Raw genomic sequence first — 17,290 nt, 5'->3', positions numbered from 1 at the left:
TGTATCATCCTTCTTCTCATGTTATCAGGTTATTATTTTATATAGAAATTTGTTTTTGTCTATTTTTAGTAAATTGGTTGCATTAATATGCTTTTGTTTGCACTAGAAATTATAATAATAATTTGGGTGGGGGTAACAAAGTATGTGTGCCATGTGCGATCTCTAAATTTAATAATTTATCAAGATCGTATTGAGGAAAAAAGGGTTGAATAGATCGATGCTTTGGTCCCAACAGAAATTACAGAGGAACTTTTCACAGAATACAATCTAAACCATCTAGAGCGGGTTCCTCATCTACGTCTCTCATGCAAGATGAAAATTTAAAAATTTCTCAAAAACAAACCTGTAATTGAAAAAGGGTAAAATAATTCTTTCAGTCTTTTCGTTTCCCTCAGCAAACAAGAAATGTCAATTGCATGCACCATAAATAAAATAAATTTTGCATCCCAGCAAGATGAAACACAAACCACATACTGTTTAACCAATAAACTCGGGGAGAAACAATAGCATCATCAATCGATACACAATAAAACAACTCCATATAGCTATTCAAAGGTGTAATGACATTTATCCTCAACGGTAAACATAACGCGCACCTCTGCAACTCAAGAAGACTCAAACCAGCACATGACCTAAGTACACAAGCACAAGACGTATAAAATTAAGATCCTATTTTGCACGAAAATTAAACTACTCTTAAGGCAAGACACAGATGCCAGAGCAGACTGTAGGAATGCGTTAGCATCAGTTCGGTAACACATCTATCATAACTTGAACGCCCCTATGATTCAGTGATCAGCAACTGAAAAATCTGATTGACAAACTCAGACTATTGTGCGACTTTCATGCGGGGATCATGTTGAACTGAAATCTCGAAAGTTGCTGTGGTATTGTAGATATAACAGGTCCATATCTCTGTGGCCAAGTAACAAATGCATGTTTCAGTATTCAGGAAGTAATAGATTGCAAAGACAATATTGTTCATCAAAAGGTATAGTTGACAGTATAAACACAATATAAAAAGATGAGAGCCAGATCTACCCCAGCCTCCAGTATTATCGGATGTACATATCTAAACAGCTGATGGCATTTCGAAAACCATCCTTCTTGTCATAATACTTTCAGAAGAATGACTTAAAAATTTCACTTTATAGCACTTAACAAGTATTTTTGAAATAAAAATACGAAGGAATAAAAATTAAATGTCTACACACCTGAACGTTGTCGTAGAGTTCAAACAGGGGAACAGCTAGCAGTTTCAGATTTTTTGGCACTGCAAAGTACTCTCTTTCAGACAAGTGAACAAGGAATAGTTTCTTACACTCCTGGAGTGCAAAAAATATTTTCATGTCAGCGGAGATCAAGAGAATGTGGTCTAGAAAGCAGAATACACTCTGAAGACAGAATATCCATTACCTTGGCTTTTGTGATGTGTGGAGGGCAGTATGGGTACATAATAGTTTCAAAATTTGGCCGCCACCAAGTAGCAACGCACTCACCAATCTGCAACAATGCGTAACAAAAGCACAAATCAATTCTCCTGCACAATAATATTATACTCTAAAGCAAGCAAATTCATAAAGTTTTCTACAAAAACGATGCATTTGGAAAACAGCAATGTGGAGATTTCTTTTAAATGCATGAGAGAAACAAAGCAATTTAACTCTACATGACAAGCACATGAGTATGCATCTGAGATGCGCCTAATATTCTGCAGGTGTCCATCTTCCTCATGAATTAGGCCCATCTTTTAAATCTGTCAGTAAAGGAAAAAACAACAATAATGCACACAATCATGGAAGTCATCATTTGCTTCACATATGTCCACCATTAATTGTGCATTTGATTTGAGGAATTGAAGGGAAACATTGTGCAGGTGTCCATCTTCTAGGCACATCTTTTAAATTCCTCAGTAAGGGGAAAAAAACAACAATAATGCACACTATCATGGAAGTCATCATTTGTTTTACATATGTCCATGATTAATTGTGCATTTGATTTGGAGAATTGGAGGGAGGAGGAAGGAGTGGTGGGGAGGGGAAAGAGAGAGAATAGGGAGGGGCTCTTCCTCAACCATACAAAGTTCTCTTCTGCCTAAAATCATAAGGAAAGGAGAACTTTTTTGCCCTTATATAAAAACCATTTTTATTACATATATACATATATCTTGAAAGGCACATATAGATATACACACATGTATATCTTGAAAGGTACATATCATTCTTTTAGCCTTTGTGATGAACCTATTTAATGTGAAAGGAAAAAAAAATAAACTTTGATATAATGATCAAATCACTAATATTCCTTCCCTTCCCTTCCTACTCAACCAAACAAAATGAGAGGAAGGATCCTTTCTTTCCTACATATACTTCTTCCTCCTTCCCACTTTTGCTTCCATCCAATTTTTCATCCTTCCTACCAAACAGACAGTTAAGGGGCCAACTATTGCCTTTGTTTCTCATTTACCCCACACATTTCTTTGTTCGCACAATACTCAATTATTAGAAACAATGAAAGAACAAACCTGCCAATTAGGCTGTAGTGAAGGTGAATTAGCAGCAAGTTTGCTCGACAATTTCCTTTTCAAGCCTTCAATTTCTGCAAAGAACAGACGGTCATATGAGAGAGAGAGTGCCTGAGAGAGATTTTTGAGAGGATAAGGGACAATATCTACCATTTTCTCCGGGCTTCAAACGACCACCAGGGAGTTTGCAAAAAGTGTTTCCAATTTGCAGAAGGAGAATATGTGGGTGGTTATGCTCTTGTACCTGCATAATTAAAGTGAAGTATGTTTTTGTTTACAGGCAGCAATTACAGAAATGAAGCTTCATGCCAACTGACAAATTTTTTTTTTTTTGAAAAGTAAATTTTATAAAAAATGCTCAAAAGGGGAGCGGATCCCAAAGAAAGACAAAGGCCAAAAAACGCCTCAAGCCTTCAAAGAGGCCAACTGACAATTTATGGGCACAATACATCTTTGTAAAATAATGCTGTAACATGGCTTCAGTGAATACTTTCTAAATTAAAGTTAAAGTATAAAATTTATGTAATGCAACTTGAAATTTTAAATGCGAATGACCAGATTAAATTACTATCATTGTTTTTCAATTCAGATACATGTATAGCACATTTCTTTGTGAGGATAAACTAAAAAATAGTCTGACAGTCAATTCCTGCGACTACTGAATTTGTCGTGAAATGGTATTAAGGAAGCAATTTGCATCTAGTTATCCCTGAAACATACTCTATTTTGGGAACGAACTATCATGTCTTCCAAGGATTTCGTTGAGAACTTAAAAGCAGCAACAAAGTAATAGAAAGTCTTTATTACTTCTCAATTCATCAGAATACATTAGATGGCTGGAGGAGTTAGGTAGCAGCCATTGGAAGTTTGCTCTAAAAGAGGCCTGGTGGTAACATCAATGGGTGATAAGTTAGGAGTAGTGGGCTGAGGACATTTTGATTTCCATAATGTTGTGGTAGTGGAAGTAGTATTAGCGACAACCAAGATGGATGCTTGGTGGTACTGTTGCCAGTTGAGGCAACATATTTTTCAAAGCCATATCAGATTATAAAAATTAAATCTTGGATCCATTCACAAATCACAGGATTCATTGCACATATCCTACATAAATCATAGGCCAAAGACAAATCATCTCAAAAAGTTCTTTAGACCCATACGTATCACTATATTGGTCACCTAGGGATGGATTTCATCATGTATTCAACCATAGCTAAATAAAATATAATAAAGGTTATTGAAATTGAATTTTGATTTTACATGCAAAAAGAAAAAAGAAGGCAACATTTGTGAATATTGTGAACACTGACCAGTAGGATTGCTTCAACGCTGGTTCTCATGCCTTCTTTCATATAGCTGTAAATCAAAACCAAAAAATAGTCATTCCATCCATTCTAATTGTAACAAAATAAAATGGGGAACATACATCTCTGTTTTTTAGGTGGGGGGGATCAACATAAACCTATCATAGGAATAGCTACTGTTACCCCCATTAAATACTAGTAACTCTTTGTGAACTTATAATTTCGCCATGCCCACTTTAGTATTAAATGCATTTACCATACTTGTTATTCACACCAAATATCAACTTAATTGGATGTGCATAAGCAGCTAATCCATATGCACTTTTTCCGATAATTATTAGAATAAAATTTTAATTTAATACATGATGTCAATACAACAAATCTTGACGATGATATTTGTAATACATGAGAACCATCGGAGGGACATTCAATCTAAAGGTTGACTTGACGAAAATCACTCATTCTCTCCGAGAAGCTCTTGCCATCAGGTTTGTTTTAGCATAAGTTTCTTTTTAAGTACCAAAATAGCTCATTGCAACATTTTCTGCCTGGATTTCGAACTTCCAACCCAATAACAATGTCTCCAAAGCAGCAAGCTTACATCTAATTTTATTTTGCTTTATAGGTACACACACATAAGCAATTCAAAACCGTGCTTTGCATTACATTATTAACCATCTTATTGATTCGCTTTGTTAAGTTTGCTTCTGTGTATCTCATTACATATATTCCAGCTTGAGGTCCAACGATATGAAAGAAGAAAAAAGGCTATAATTTTATGAGAATAACAAAATTACAAGTGCATTAAAAACCCTAAAACAAGTATAAACCCTGACTTTATTCCATACACAAAATTCAAGTTTTCTTTGAACTTCCGTTTCCAGAACGGAGGGGGAAAAGTGCAGATTACAGTGTATTCTTTGTTCTTAAAGAAACACAAAAAAAAAAAAAAAAAAAGGGAAAAAGAAAAAAGAAAATCAAAACCAGCCAAAAGCATCTTGGGAACTAAAACAAATAAAAGGTTGCGACTTTCAATTTTCCTTTTTATTTCCCGCAGTTTCTTGGTAACCAAACAGAAGGCTAGGGTTATTGTAGATACTGAAAGATAGATAGCGTACGTACTTGACTTTCATACGAGCGAGACGATCCGCGACTGAAGTGTCTTTCTCCATCTTTGGTTCTTTCGTCCCGAAAGTGTAGCTCGATAGAGGGTATGTGTTCACCACTGCCGACATCACCATCTTCACCTTCCACCCTCTCTTTCTCTCTCTAAATATATGTATATCAATAGATTATATACCCGGAGAGTATTTCTCAATCGAACCAGGCTGAGATCATCAGTTTATTTCTATTCTCAAGCTATGTTGAATTTCTGAACTACCGGTAATACCCCCAACATTTTGTTTATTTACCAGGAAAACTCTTTTCATTTCACATAAATGCCCTCGTTAATATTGGGACAATTGGAATAGGTATTCTTGTTAGTCACCCCTTTCTTGATCAATTTAGCTAAAACAAGCCTGTGTTTTTTTATTTTATTTTATGGTTTACACCCACGTCACAAAAAATGATTTTATAAGAATTTACTTGAGTTGTCGCTATAAAACAACTTTATATTTTAAATAATATAAAAATTAAAAAATTGTATAAAAATTAAATGTTTTGAAAATTTAATAGTATAAAAATATGTTTTTAGAGAACTTATCTTTTATAATTTTTTGAAAATGATTTTATGTTTTCTCAAGTTATTGATAATTGTTTACAGTCAAATTAAACAGGCCCTAAAAACATGCTTGGTTTGTCATTCAAAAAATAGAAGTTTGTATTTTCAATTCTTTTAAAATAAAAAACTTTACAAAACTCTCATTGGTTGAAAATTTAATTATAAAATACATATTTTCAAAAAACTGTATTTTATAATTAAATTTTCAACCAATGAGAGTTTTGTAAAGTTTTTTATTTTAAAAGAATTGAAAATACAAAATAAAACTTCTATTTTTATTTTATAATTTTTTGAAAATGATTTTATGTTTTCTCAAGTTATTGATAATTGTTTACAGTCAAATTAAACAGGCCCTAAAAACATGCTTGGTTTGTCATTCAAAAAATAGAAGTTTGTATTTTCAATTCTTTTAAAATAAAAAACTTTACAAAACTCTCATTGGTTGAAAATTTAATTATAAAATACATATTTTCAAAAAACTGTATTTTATAATTATTTTTTATATATTTCTAAATCGTTGAAAATTACCTATTTTATTTGCAGTGACATACCAAATATAACTAAAATTTTCAAATGGTCCAACCTAAAACCAAATACAATCAAAATCACTTATGCATTTCTTGTCACTTGCCAAAATTGACCTCTCAAGCAAACGCATGTAATATTCAGGTCTGAAGTGTCTTTTTCTAAAAAGGCTAATATGGTAATTACACTCAAATATTGACTTTTGTTTCATCCCAATTGCAGACGCTTCTTCCGGAGTTCTCAACACAACACAACACAACAGGGCTGTCAGGGGAGAAAACTCTACAGACAGCATTATGGACGAGGAGATGATATATTCATCAGCCTCAACAGTAAAATTCATATAATTTGATTTTGCTTTCTAATTCAATTCTTGCTACGTATCTATCATTTCATATATCCACTGAACGATTAAATGATTGGATATTTGTGTATACTCGTGTATGTATATCTAATTGTTCGTAATTTTAATGTACTGAAGTTTGGCTTCTTACCCTTTTGTTTTTCTTTGAAAATTGAACATTCAAGTGGCGTAATTGCATGTTTTGTCTAATTGGCTGATTGATATTCAACTGAGAAAATGATATTTTTCAGAGAAGTTTGCTGTTGCATTGCTCGGAAGTTTTTAATGGTTCTTTTTATTTTATTTTATTTTATTAATTAATTATTATTATTATTATTATTATTATTTTTTCTGACCTCATTTCATAACATGCAGCATGAATTGTAATAGGACCCAAGTATTGCCATATTAAAACTTGAATTTACTGGATAAATGGAATAGTTAGAACTCAGTCTATCAATGAAGGGAATACACTCTGATAAGTCTTGTGAAAGTATTCTAATTTCCCAGCTACCTATTCAATGCACCATTTTAGTTCACTATTCTTGTGGTGAGCATGCTAGATTGCCTACACAATAAATTTTCACGATGTAGTTCATGAAACTATTTTTTATGACGTAGGCTATGTAGCATTGCTCATTAAGTTTAATTATGATGCCAGGAGTTAGGGTTGTCTTGAATCTCACCATCTCCCTACCCGGGACCCTGCCATGTCAGGACCGTAAATGGATAATGTCTTTTCTGTACAAGCATTCAGTCACTTAGTGTGTCTTTGTTTCTTTTGATGCTTATTGTTTAACATTGCTTTCCAGTATTTATAAACACAATATCACATCTCACTGGATAACATGGATACATTTCTTCTATGAGTTTCTGTTTAAAATGGAAGCACATTGGGTATTAAAATTTCATAAATATTTTGTTTTCTTAAATAACTTATAGGAGCTTAACATGGTTACTTTTATGTTGCAACTCCTGATTTTTTATGGTGGATTTCAGGACTTAGTGGAAGAACTAAGCAGCAATGAAGTTGAGGTTCACAATTGCTTGATCAAGCTGGTTAGTTTGTTGTTTTTAATCATTTTTTGTTTTTGTTTTATTTTATTTTATTTTATATTATGGATATTAGATATGCTACGAAAACTGAAAAGCAATGAAAGAACTGAGTAAAATTGTTTTGAATTGAAGAGGGTGAATCCTAAAAGGAGAAGGGAAAAGGTTTACATTGGATGTGGAGCTGGATTTGGAGGTGACAGACCACTGGCAGCTCTTAAATTACTTCAGAGAGTCGAGGATCTAAACTATCTTGTCCTGGAATGCCTAGCGGAGCGCACCCTTGCCGATAGCTACCAAGCATTGCAGTCTGGTGCTGATGGTTATGATCCTCGTCGTATGTTTCTATCATCCATCTTTAATTTTTTATTTCCAATATGTTGCTAGGTGTCCTCCACAACTGACGCACTCCATAAGAAACTCTAGAAGTAGCAAATTTAAAGAAGAGATTAGAAATTGATTTTATTTTAAAGTGGTGGCCCACTTGGGACCTTGCGTTCTCGGCTCTTTGTTTTACAAGAGTCTTACTTGTTTAGTTTTAACTTATATGCTGCTGTTCCATTCCATATATGGTCTTTTTTATATTTTAGGAGTTGAAGGTATTTTGATGATTTAAAATTTTTTGGACATGGATTGTAGTAGTAATTTTGATTTATTTTTTGTATTAGGTTATGCTGTTGGATTTTTATATACGGTTTTTGACAGCTTTATATAAGTTGTACTAGTCAAAGTATTCTACTTCCTAATATGCAGTACAAGGCATGTTAGAGCTAGGAATACTTAGAGGTCTATATATTGCTGTACAAAGTTCTCATTTAACAAAGAACAAATTTAGGGAATTTCCAAAGCTTTTTAGTTTGTCTGGTATAATTCTGACTTCTAGTCTGTTGCCCGAGGGAATCAAAGTTTGATGCCAACTGATGCTTCTTCTTCTTTCTTTTAAGCTTATTGCAAATTTTTTTTTTTATAAGTTAAGCTTATTGCAATTTTGTACTTTGAACAAGAAAATTGTCAACCACTCTTTTCATCCTAAACCTTATTTTAATAATCTTATTTATTCCCTTCACAACAGTCCAAGTTTGGAAAAAGAATACCTCTTGTATATGTTTCTTGCCTATAATTCTTACAGAATCAATCTTTTTATGTATTAGCGAAACATAAATTCTCCCAAACAGGTTGCAGTTTTTTTTTTTTTAATCTTTTTTTGTGGGAATACGTAAGATCACGCACACCCAACACACTCAGACACCTGCTATTGCCCCAAGGGGGACTTATACCTCTACCTCCTATGTGGTAGGAGGAGGAAATACAAACATATTACAGCATGCTATTGTTGTTTGTCGGTGACATATCAGACAAGTTTGATAAATGTTGTTTATTAAGTGCTGGTTCTCTTCACACTAACTTTGGAAATGAGTGAAAGATATACACGGATGATAGAAATCAAATTCCAAAGCCTCCCTTCTTATCCCCAAAGAGGGGAAAAAAATAATTGGAGTGGTTAAATGAGAGTTTTGTTTGTTTTTTTTGGTATTTTCAATGATTGTGCAGTTACAGAGTGGATGCGTTTGCTCTTACCTTTGGCTGTGGAGAAAGGAATTTGCATAATTACCAACATGGGTGCAAGTAAGAAACTGAAGACTTGAATCGCCTGGCAAATCTGCAAAATTTGCTTAGCACTTTTAGTCAGTGGCCCTCTTTTTATATATGATTTTGGTTGTCTAAGTAAATATATATTATTTTCTCTGGGGAAGCGAGCGCGCTTGGTGCTCAGGAAAAAGTTCTAGAAATAGCGAGCAGTCTGGGTATTAGCATTACTGTTGGTGTGGCTCACCAACTCGCTATCGCAAAATCAGGTATTCTCTGACTTCCATGGAAGTTATGAAATAAATTCCGAAATTATTTTGATGCCACTTTAGAACCCAATTATGAATAATTCTTACTCCTAGCAACGTCATACATGTATTTTGATTTGAGATTTTTGGCAATTTTTTCTTAATATTCTCAAAAGGTCAATTTTGAGTGCCTGCACATCACTTTTTTCTTCACTTGTTCAGGTCTGGATCATCACCTGATAAATGATATCATGCACGGTGTAAGAAATTAGCACTCCTGAGTATACCTTTTCATTTTGGTAGTGTACAGTCTTTTATTATTATTATTTTATTTATTTATATATATATTTTTGGCGCTTATCTATAGTTCTACGTGTCATTTTTTGAGCTACCATTACACATCATTTTCACAAACATCTATATGATTGTTACCTTTATTTATTGTGTGTGTGTGGGTTGGGGGTGATGAAAATTTTGAGTCAGTAACAGAATTTATGTTTTGTTTCCTCCCTTTTCCTTTTTACCTAAATATTTCATCTTATCTTTCTGTTTAATCCGTGCAGGGTATTAGCACGTACCTGGGAGCAGCTCCCATTGTTGAATGCCTGGAGAAGTACAAACCTAATGTTGTTATTACTTCTCGAGTTGCCGATGCTGCCTTATTCTTAGGTCCAATGGTATGGAACTATCCCCCTCCCTCATCCTCCCTTTTATGTGAGATAGCTGTGTTCTTTTGCAGAATTCTTTGATATATTGGCACATTTTAAATTATTGCAAGTCGATTGATATCATCTTTTGGGGTTGGGGTTGGGGGTTGAAGAAAAAAGATTCATATCTTCCTGCAAGGCATGTGGTGTTATTGGACTTGCATCTCAGAAACTGAGTGAGCGGGTACCATATTCCACTTGATGGTATCACTGGAATCAATTATACTTTACTTAAAATGCTGCACCTCTTTGTGTGATGTGGTGTCGGAAGAGGGTGATCCTTTGAAGGACCGGAGGTCCAGAGGAGCCTACTCAAAAGTATTTTTTTAGGGAGGAGAGTTTATACCAGCTGCGCTCCACTGGTGTGCCTACTCAAAAGTTGAGGAACATCTTTTTGCAAGTCCTGTTTAGTTGGGTTTTTGGGAGGGCAAATTCTGCATTTGAGGTGGAGATTAGAGTCCTTTGAAGGAGTGGAGGGTCTATTCAACTAAACAGGACTTGAAAAACTAATCATCTTTATTTATTTATTTTTTAAAAGAATTAGTTTTCAAGTCCTGTTTTGTTGGGTTAGTGGGAGGGTTAATCCTTCCCTTGATATACTTAAAGAGAAAAAATGACAATTTTCCTTTTAACTTCCTTTCTGAAATCGATTTGAAGATCTCATTGTTTTATGATTAGATTTATGAACTAGGTTGGAATTGGAATGAGTTACAGCTGCTAGCACAAGGGTCTTTAGCTGGCCACCTGCTAGAGTGTGGTTGTCAGCTCACAGGTGGATATTTTATGCATCCGGGTGAGCATTTTGTTTTAGCTTTCTATTAAATCTGGAATTGTGTAGCTGTGTGTTAACCAAACAGAAGTGCAGCATTTGCTTTCCACCTCAGTATAACTTGTTGAAGTGTTCACACATTTGCCCCACTGTAGGAGATAAATACCGAGACATATCTTTCCCATGTCTCCTAGATTTGTCACTTCCTTTTGCTGAAGTTAGTTTTGATGGGAGAGTACATATAGCAAAGGCAGATGGCAGTGGTGGGGTTCTAAATTTTAGCACTTGCGCTGAGCAACTTCTTTATGAGGTGGGAGATCCTGGTGCTTACATTACCCCAGATGTGGTAAGTCAGATTTGCAAATTCTCTTACGATTTATAAACCATGTAAATTTATTTGGATAAAGAAGAGAAGAACTAAGTTTAAACTATCTTCACCTGAAGCAGGTGATAGATTTTCGAGATGTTTCATTTCAGTCGTTATCAAGAAGTAAAGTTCTTTGTTCCGGAGCAAAACCATCTGCTGCACTAAGACCTGATAAACTTTTGCTGTTGGCTCCGAAGGTAATATCATCCTTTCAAGTTCACAAAGTGCACAGTATAAATCAGCAACTGCAGAATTTACTTATTTGCCCGTCTTTTTTTTACTTTATTTTTTTTCACCCTCTTATAAGTTCAGGTTTGTTGGAGCTAGCACATGTATGCAGTTAAACTGGGGAATAAATTCTAAACATCTCCGAGAAAAAAAATTCTTATATGTACTTGTCCCTTCAAGGTCACCCTTGTGTACTTAGAGAAAAACTCAATGAAGTTTGAAGGAATATTCAAAATATGAGAGTTCTAAGCTGTAGCACAAGTACTCATCCACTGGAGATAATATCTCTTGCTTCAGCATTTTTTTTTATTTTATGATGACTGAGCTCTGGGGTACCTTCAATCTCATAGGAAATTGCATGCCAAACCTGTAAGGTGGGACGATGAGTTGCTTTCCTCGAAGTCTGGGAGTGCTTTCGAAAGACAATTTTGTCATTTCCTTCTTTTAGAAAAGCAATAAATTGTCATTTCCTTCTTTTAAAAAAGCAATTGCTGTGCAAGAGTAGAAAAGTTGAGTGATTAAATATCATTTCCATTTTAGATTTTGGTTATTATTTATTTGTTGTTTAGGTTTAGCTATATAAGGCCTTCATGTAATGGAAGATTATAACATTTTGAAAGGTAATAAACTATAAAATATATTGTTCCTCTTGCTTAATCTCTTCCCTCCTTTCCTTCCCGCTTGTTTCTTTCTACTCTTCCATTCTTTCTTTCTATCCTCTTTGAATCAATTTGTTGTCTGGTTTGTGATAAATTTTTGACATGCATCTTGCCAGTGACAATTGAATTTGATGGCGACCATTATTTTGTCATTGTAGTACTTATTTGCACTAATCAATTTATACAATGTGTTTTTCATCTACGTGAGATACTGTTCATTTTCTTTAAATTAATTTCTTCATTTCGAGGTTAGTTGAGTATACACGAGCATTATTTTATTCAACAATACTCTATTTGGCATTTCTAAGAATAATTATTTTATTCAACACCACTTCTTCGCTAATTTCTTTCTGTTGATAATGTTCTGATTCTTCTTCTGTCCAGCACTGTGGATGGAAAGGCTGGGGAGAGATATCCTATGGAGGATATGAATGTGTAAAACGAGCAAAAGCTGCTGAATATCTGGTAAATGATCTTACGCCTTCATAGTATTCTCCTTTTTATTTGTTGTAAATATTGTGCTACTATTATTTCTAGATAAATTAAATTCTTTTTGGGTCAATTAATTCATGCAAGACTCTAAAATTTGGAATTCTAATGATGTGGGTGGCTTGGCAACAGGCACTAACAGGGACGAAAAAGCTGTTTTAGGGAAGTATTTGAAAGAAACTTGGATAAGGGATGTATGTTTGTGGAGGGATTTTTGAATGATTTTCTTTTGCAGTTAACAAGTGTGGCTGGAGGATTATGTGGCTTGGGAGGAAGGGAACATGCAATTGAGTCCTAATTTTATAGTGTGTTACCAGGACTGGGAGCTTCAGGCAGTTATGGTTTTAAAGTTGTATAGGCATATAGCACTAACTTCTTTGGAAAGGTGAAGGTGCTATTATCATTTGGAGGTAGTGGTCTGGTTTTGCATTCTTCATGCTAGAAGTTATTGTCAGAAATGAAAGAAGGTGACTTTCCAGGTAACGAGGTGTGGGTTTGAATGTTGTCGAGGAAGCAGTTTTTGTGAGAAACAAAATTAAGGATGGATGTTTTATAGTGGACTTTTAAACTTTAGAGAGTAGGTAGATCTAGTCAGTGTTGTTGTATGTGTAAGTTGGGAGGCACATCTGTGAATTATCTTTTACTTGATTTTTTTTGGTATCAGTGAGCTTTGGGTTTTCTTATCTGTTTGGTGTTTAACGGGCCATGCCTAATGCGTTGGATATGTTGCAAGGGGTGATGTTTTAAGGTGGGACTAAGATTAAGAAGGAGGTTTTGTATAGGCTGTCCTCAAAATAGATCATGCTGTAATGGATGCGGAGAATATAGGAGGTTTTGTATAGGCTGTTGTAGTAGTGAATTTCCAATGATGCAGAACTCAATATAAAACACACAGATATACTTTTTTGTTTTAACTCCCGAATCCCATAGACATAAATTCTTAATGATTGTTGATGGATTTGTTGAATATTTGAAGATGATTTAATATGAGTAACGGTTTGTAAATTGAATTTTAAATATTTGTAATAGAAGCTTAGTAATTTCTACATTCACTAATTTATTGCAGTAAATACATATTCCATATTACTTATCAAAGAAAAAAAAAAAATACATATTCCATATCAACATTTATAATAAATTGTAAATTGAGTATTGGCAAATTACTGGGTTAGACCAAGGACCTCGAGAATTATTTGAGGGGCTTCCCCTTTGTGATTGTTGGTCTGTATGGTAAGAATGAAGGATTTTTTGAGTACTAAAAACTCAGTTACCACCTTGGTAAAGGATATCTTGACTTGACCGCTTTCCTTCTATGATCTTTTGTGTCTAATATTAGATGTTCTTCTCAGAATTTGTTGATAGTTGCTGTTCAATTGGAATGTTATAAGGTCCATGCATACCCTGTGTACCAGAGCCTTTCATTTCAATATTGATAAATTATTTTACTTATCTGAAAACAAGAGAAGTCATTTTAATATTGCTGTTAAAGAGAAAAGTGTTCAATTACCTATGTGAAAAGGACTGGTGTTTCATGAGTATATCTCATCAGTTGGTTCATGATGCAACATATTGTTCTTAATTCTTTTAGGTGAGGTCATGGATGGAAGAAGTATATCCTGGTGTTAACAACTGCATAATTTCATATATAATTGGATTGGATAGCCTTAAGGCAACCAGCATTGACAACAGCACCTCATTGCAAAGAACTGGTGAAGATATTAGGTTACGGATGGATGGTCTATTTGAGCAAGAGAAGCATGCAGTCCAATTCACAAGAGAATTTACAGCTTTGTATACAAATGGACCAGCTGGAGGAGGTGGTATCAGGTATATTTCTCATCAACTACTGGGTTTTTTTTTTTTTGGTGAGTCAACAGCATGTTGCTGATGGATGATTTTTAGCAAGACCTTTACTAACAGAAATCATGATTAAAACATTATTTTAATTGGTAAATGAACTAATCTGAGAGCGTTTTGTCTGATCATGAAAGCTCTGTTATTTCTTGGTAGCGGTCCAGAATCATCTTAGCTTGATTTTAATATGCCCATGCTGAAACCTTGGTAAATTTTGAGGGTTGGCATTAGGTCAGTTGGGGCATAATTTCCTGGACTCGCAAGAAGCTTAAAAGCTGAATACAAAAATCTTAGATTATAATGCAAACCACCAGGATTTGTGAGTTTACAAGGGGTTCACGATTTACAAGACATTTCAGTTGCGTGTAGGGATATGAATTGTGTAAGAGTAATCCTAATGTTTAATATAAAACATTGGAGAACATTTAATTGACTGGTAGTATAGGTTTTGTATAGATTACATTCTCTAAATCTTGGGAGAGGAAAATCTAAATATATGGAGACATTCATCAAATAATACTCTTTTCCAACCTATACGAGACGAGAATAATTTTGAGCTAGCTAAAGCAAAAGATATTATGTGCCCAAGACAAAACAATAGTTCATTTATTCTCATATTCTCAGAAATTAAAATAATAATCAACTTAAATGCTTTCAAAGAAGGCTGATCAGACCTCAAACCACTCCGATGTCGTTTATGTAGATGATTTCCTTGTCTCTGCTTCAGGTAGCTCCATATTATTCGGTTGTAACGCAAAATCTTTTGGTGGACATTGTAGCTCTTTGTTGTAATAATACCCTTCTATTTTTTTAATTTATTTTTGGCCTGCTGTAAATCTCTTATAATTTTAATGATCATGCAACAAAATTCTATTGCGACTGTCATTACAGTGGTATTTAAAAATGGATGTTATATCCCAAGGACAGTGTATTACATCTTGATTCTTGACAAAAGGGGCATCATTGATCATTTGGGTTATGGTATACCCATAATTTTGGTTTCTAATTTTTGTCATAACTTCAAAAACCGCTTATGATTTAGTCTTCATTTGCATTTGAAACTCATAACTAGTTATTACTTGACTTTTCTTTCTCTGAGAAATCTTTGGTTTCTTTGATATTTATTAATCGAAGCATTTATGTTCTACTGTTCTTTAATTCTCCTGCCCCTTGTGATCTTTTTTGTTCCTTACCAGCTTTTTCCCATTACACTCACATTTTTTATTATTTTTGTACAATTGCAGCACTGGACACAAGAAAGAGATTACACTTGAGAAAGGATTGGTATGGCTTCCTCTCCAATAGTCATTCTGTGTGCGTGTAATCATATATTATTAATTGATTTTGCAGTTATGATCATCATTAATTCTTCTCTCTCATCCTCTTCTTCTCTGTTGAAACTCTTTGCAAATGCAGTCAATTAAGTTACAGTTTTGGTTAAATAACCCCAAACTGTTTTAAAGTATGATTGATCTAAACTTGTCAACTTTCTAGAGTAATTAGATCATGTTTTTCATCTAATGACACTTTCAATATCATCAAATGCACGGGAAGGAATTTTTACAAAAAAATTCGTTTAGTCATTCAGGTAGGACGTGAACATGTTTATTGGCGAATTACTGCAAAGCAAAACAAAATAATGAATACAAATAAAGAAGATGCAGTGGAAACCCAAGCGCGGCACGAATCAGCCTCACCATCAGTCCCACAGGGAGCAACATACAATTCTTGCACGGAGTTCTCATCACCGGAAATTGAAGTCTGTCCTGCTCCATTTGGCGAGAAGATTCCTCTTTATAGTGTAGCCCATAGCAGGGTTGGTGACAAAGGAAATGACTTGAACTTTTCTATTATCCCTCACTTCCCACCAGATATTGAGAGGCTGCAGATGATCATTACACCTGTATGGGTAAAGGAAGTCGTCTCAACACTTCTAAATCCCTCTTCTTTTCCCAACTCCGATGATATCAGAAAGAGAGACCAGTGGGTCCATGAACATGTTAAGGTGGAGATCTATGAAGCTAGAGGGATTCATTCTTTAAATGTTGTGGTTCGGAACATTCTAGATGGCGGTGTCAACTGCTCTCGGAGAATTGACAGGCACGGGAAGACCATATCAGATCTCGTATTGTGCCAGCAAGTGGTGCTGCCTCCATGATTATACTTCCACTCCGGTAAGGCAGATGTCCTGCCGCTACTCAATGGAGTAAAACCTTCCATTAAAATATGTAGTGGAATTTCACAGCTATGTTATTTGAAATGCTAAGCAAAGTAAGTAAATTATGGTTTGTGTAAAATCCTAAAACTGTAACTTCATGCCTATCGAACAGTTTTTTTTTTTTTTTAGGTAAAAATGCCTATGAAACAGTTCATGATGTATATTCCATTGTTTTTTTTTTTGCTTCTTTTGTGTCACAGTTTAATATTATTTGTGCTGAAGCTGTCAGTTTCAATATTGTTGTAATGTCTTTCGATACTTGATGAGGGTCGCTAACAGAAGTGTCACAGTTTCAATATTGTTGTACTGACTACTGAAACTGTTAGTTTCAGTATTGTTGTAATGAAGCAGTGTCTCCGTACTTGACGAAGGTCCCTAACACTTCACATAATTTTTCGCATTATTATTATTATTTTTTCATTGATCTCATCATTTGAAAATTTATTCCATTTAAAGTGGTGGTGTTTTTTAAAGTTATATTCAAATTGCATTATCCATTTATTTAGTTAATTTATTTTTTAAAATAAATATATATATGTATGAATATATTTGCTTGCAACATATCTAACCAAAATAGCAATAGAAAGGGGGTTGCCTAACTTTATTTTTCCATTTTTGTCTTGGAAAGAGTCAAAAGCATCAGCCATGTTTCTCTCCATTTTCATCGGATTACATCCATAATTTACAGCATTAAC

General features: G+C 34.3%; 2 protein-coding genes across 3 annotated transcripts; one reads left to right on the top strand and one right to left on the bottom strand.

Annotated features, from left to right (window-relative positions):
* Positions 1–455: 455 nt before the first annotated feature.
* LOC132276631 (pre-mRNA cleavage factor Im 25 kDa subunit 2) lies at positions 456–5,147 on the bottom strand. Its single transcript, XM_059778152.1, has 7 exons — positions 4,948–5,147; positions 3,832–3,877; positions 2,675–2,768; positions 2,525–2,598; positions 1,417–1,503; positions 1,215–1,325; positions 456–915 (listed from the first exon to the last, which is right to left on the bottom strand). The coding sequence occupies exons 1-7, from the start codon at positions 5,064–5,066 to the stop codon at positions 844–846; spliced, it is 603 nt and encodes a 200-aa protein (XP_059634135.1). The 5' UTR covers positions 5,067–5,147; the 3' UTR covers positions 456–843.
* Positions 5,148–6,297: 1,150 nt separating this feature from the next.
* Positions 6,298–16,780, top strand: LOC132276630 (uncharacterized). Of its 2 annotated transcripts, none has more exons than XM_059778150.1 (14): positions 6,298–6,405; positions 7,416–7,475; positions 7,605–7,806; positions 9,021–9,095; positions 9,224–9,325; positions 9,527–9,564; positions 9,868–9,981; positions 10,690–10,804; positions 10,936–11,126; positions 11,225–11,344; positions 12,419–12,499; positions 14,112–14,350; positions 15,622–15,661; positions 15,966–16,780. In XM_059778150.1, exons 1-14 carry the CDS (start codon positions 6,370–6,372, stop codon positions 16,533–16,535), a joined length of 1,983 nt encoding a protein of 660 aa, XP_059634133.1. In that variant the 5' UTR covers positions 6,298–6,369; the 3' UTR covers positions 16,536–16,780. The 2 variants fall into 2 exon arrangements, with proteins under 2 accessions (XP_059634133.1, XP_059634134.1); XM_059778151.1 differs by having other exon boundaries at positions 6,299–6,405; positions 11,228–11,344.
* Positions 16,781–17,290: the final 510 nt, after the last annotated feature.

This window comes from Cornus florida, unplaced genomic scaffold (assembly GCF_030987335.1).
Source record: "Cornus florida cultivar Cherokee Brave unplaced genomic scaffold, ASM3098733v1 CherokeeBrave_3.0.0_Hap2_Chr10, whole genome shotgun sequence".
In the NCBI taxonomy this organism is placed as follows: Eukaryota; Viridiplantae; Streptophyta; class Magnoliopsida; order Cornales; family Cornaceae; genus Cornus; species Cornus florida.
The sequence above is the reverse complement of the archived record's forward strand: the minus strand, read 5'-3'. Positions and strand labels throughout refer to the sequence as shown.

What these genes read in the sequence shown, in the direction of transcription:
- LOC132276631 (XM_059778152.1), bottom strand. Translation starts at nt 5,066, where the DNA reads ATGGTGATGTCGGCAGTGGTGAACACATACCCTCTATCGAGCTACACT. An exon ending in CACACATCACAAAAGCCAAG is followed by an intron (nt 1,326 to 1,416) that starts GTAATGGATATT and finishes TTTGCACTCCAG; the next exon opens with GAGTGTAAGAAACTATTCCT. An exon ending in AACTCTACGACAACGTTCAG is followed by an intron (nt 916 to 1,214) that starts GTGTGTAGACAT and finishes ACTTGGCCACAG; the next exon opens with AGATATGGACCTGTTATATC.
- LOC132276630 (XM_059778150.1), top strand. Translation starts at nt 6,370, where the DNA reads ATGGACGAGGAGATGATATATTCATCAGCCTCAACA. An exon ending in ACAATTGCTTGATCAAGCTG is followed by an intron (nt 7,476 to 7,604) that starts GTTAGTTTGTTG and finishes TTTGAATTGAAG; the next exon opens with AGGGTGAATCCTAAAAGGAG. An exon ending in TAAATGATATCATGCACGGT is followed by an intron (nt 9,565 to 9,867) that starts GTAAGAAATTAG and finishes TAATCCGTGCAG; the next exon opens with GGTATTAGCACGTACCTGGG.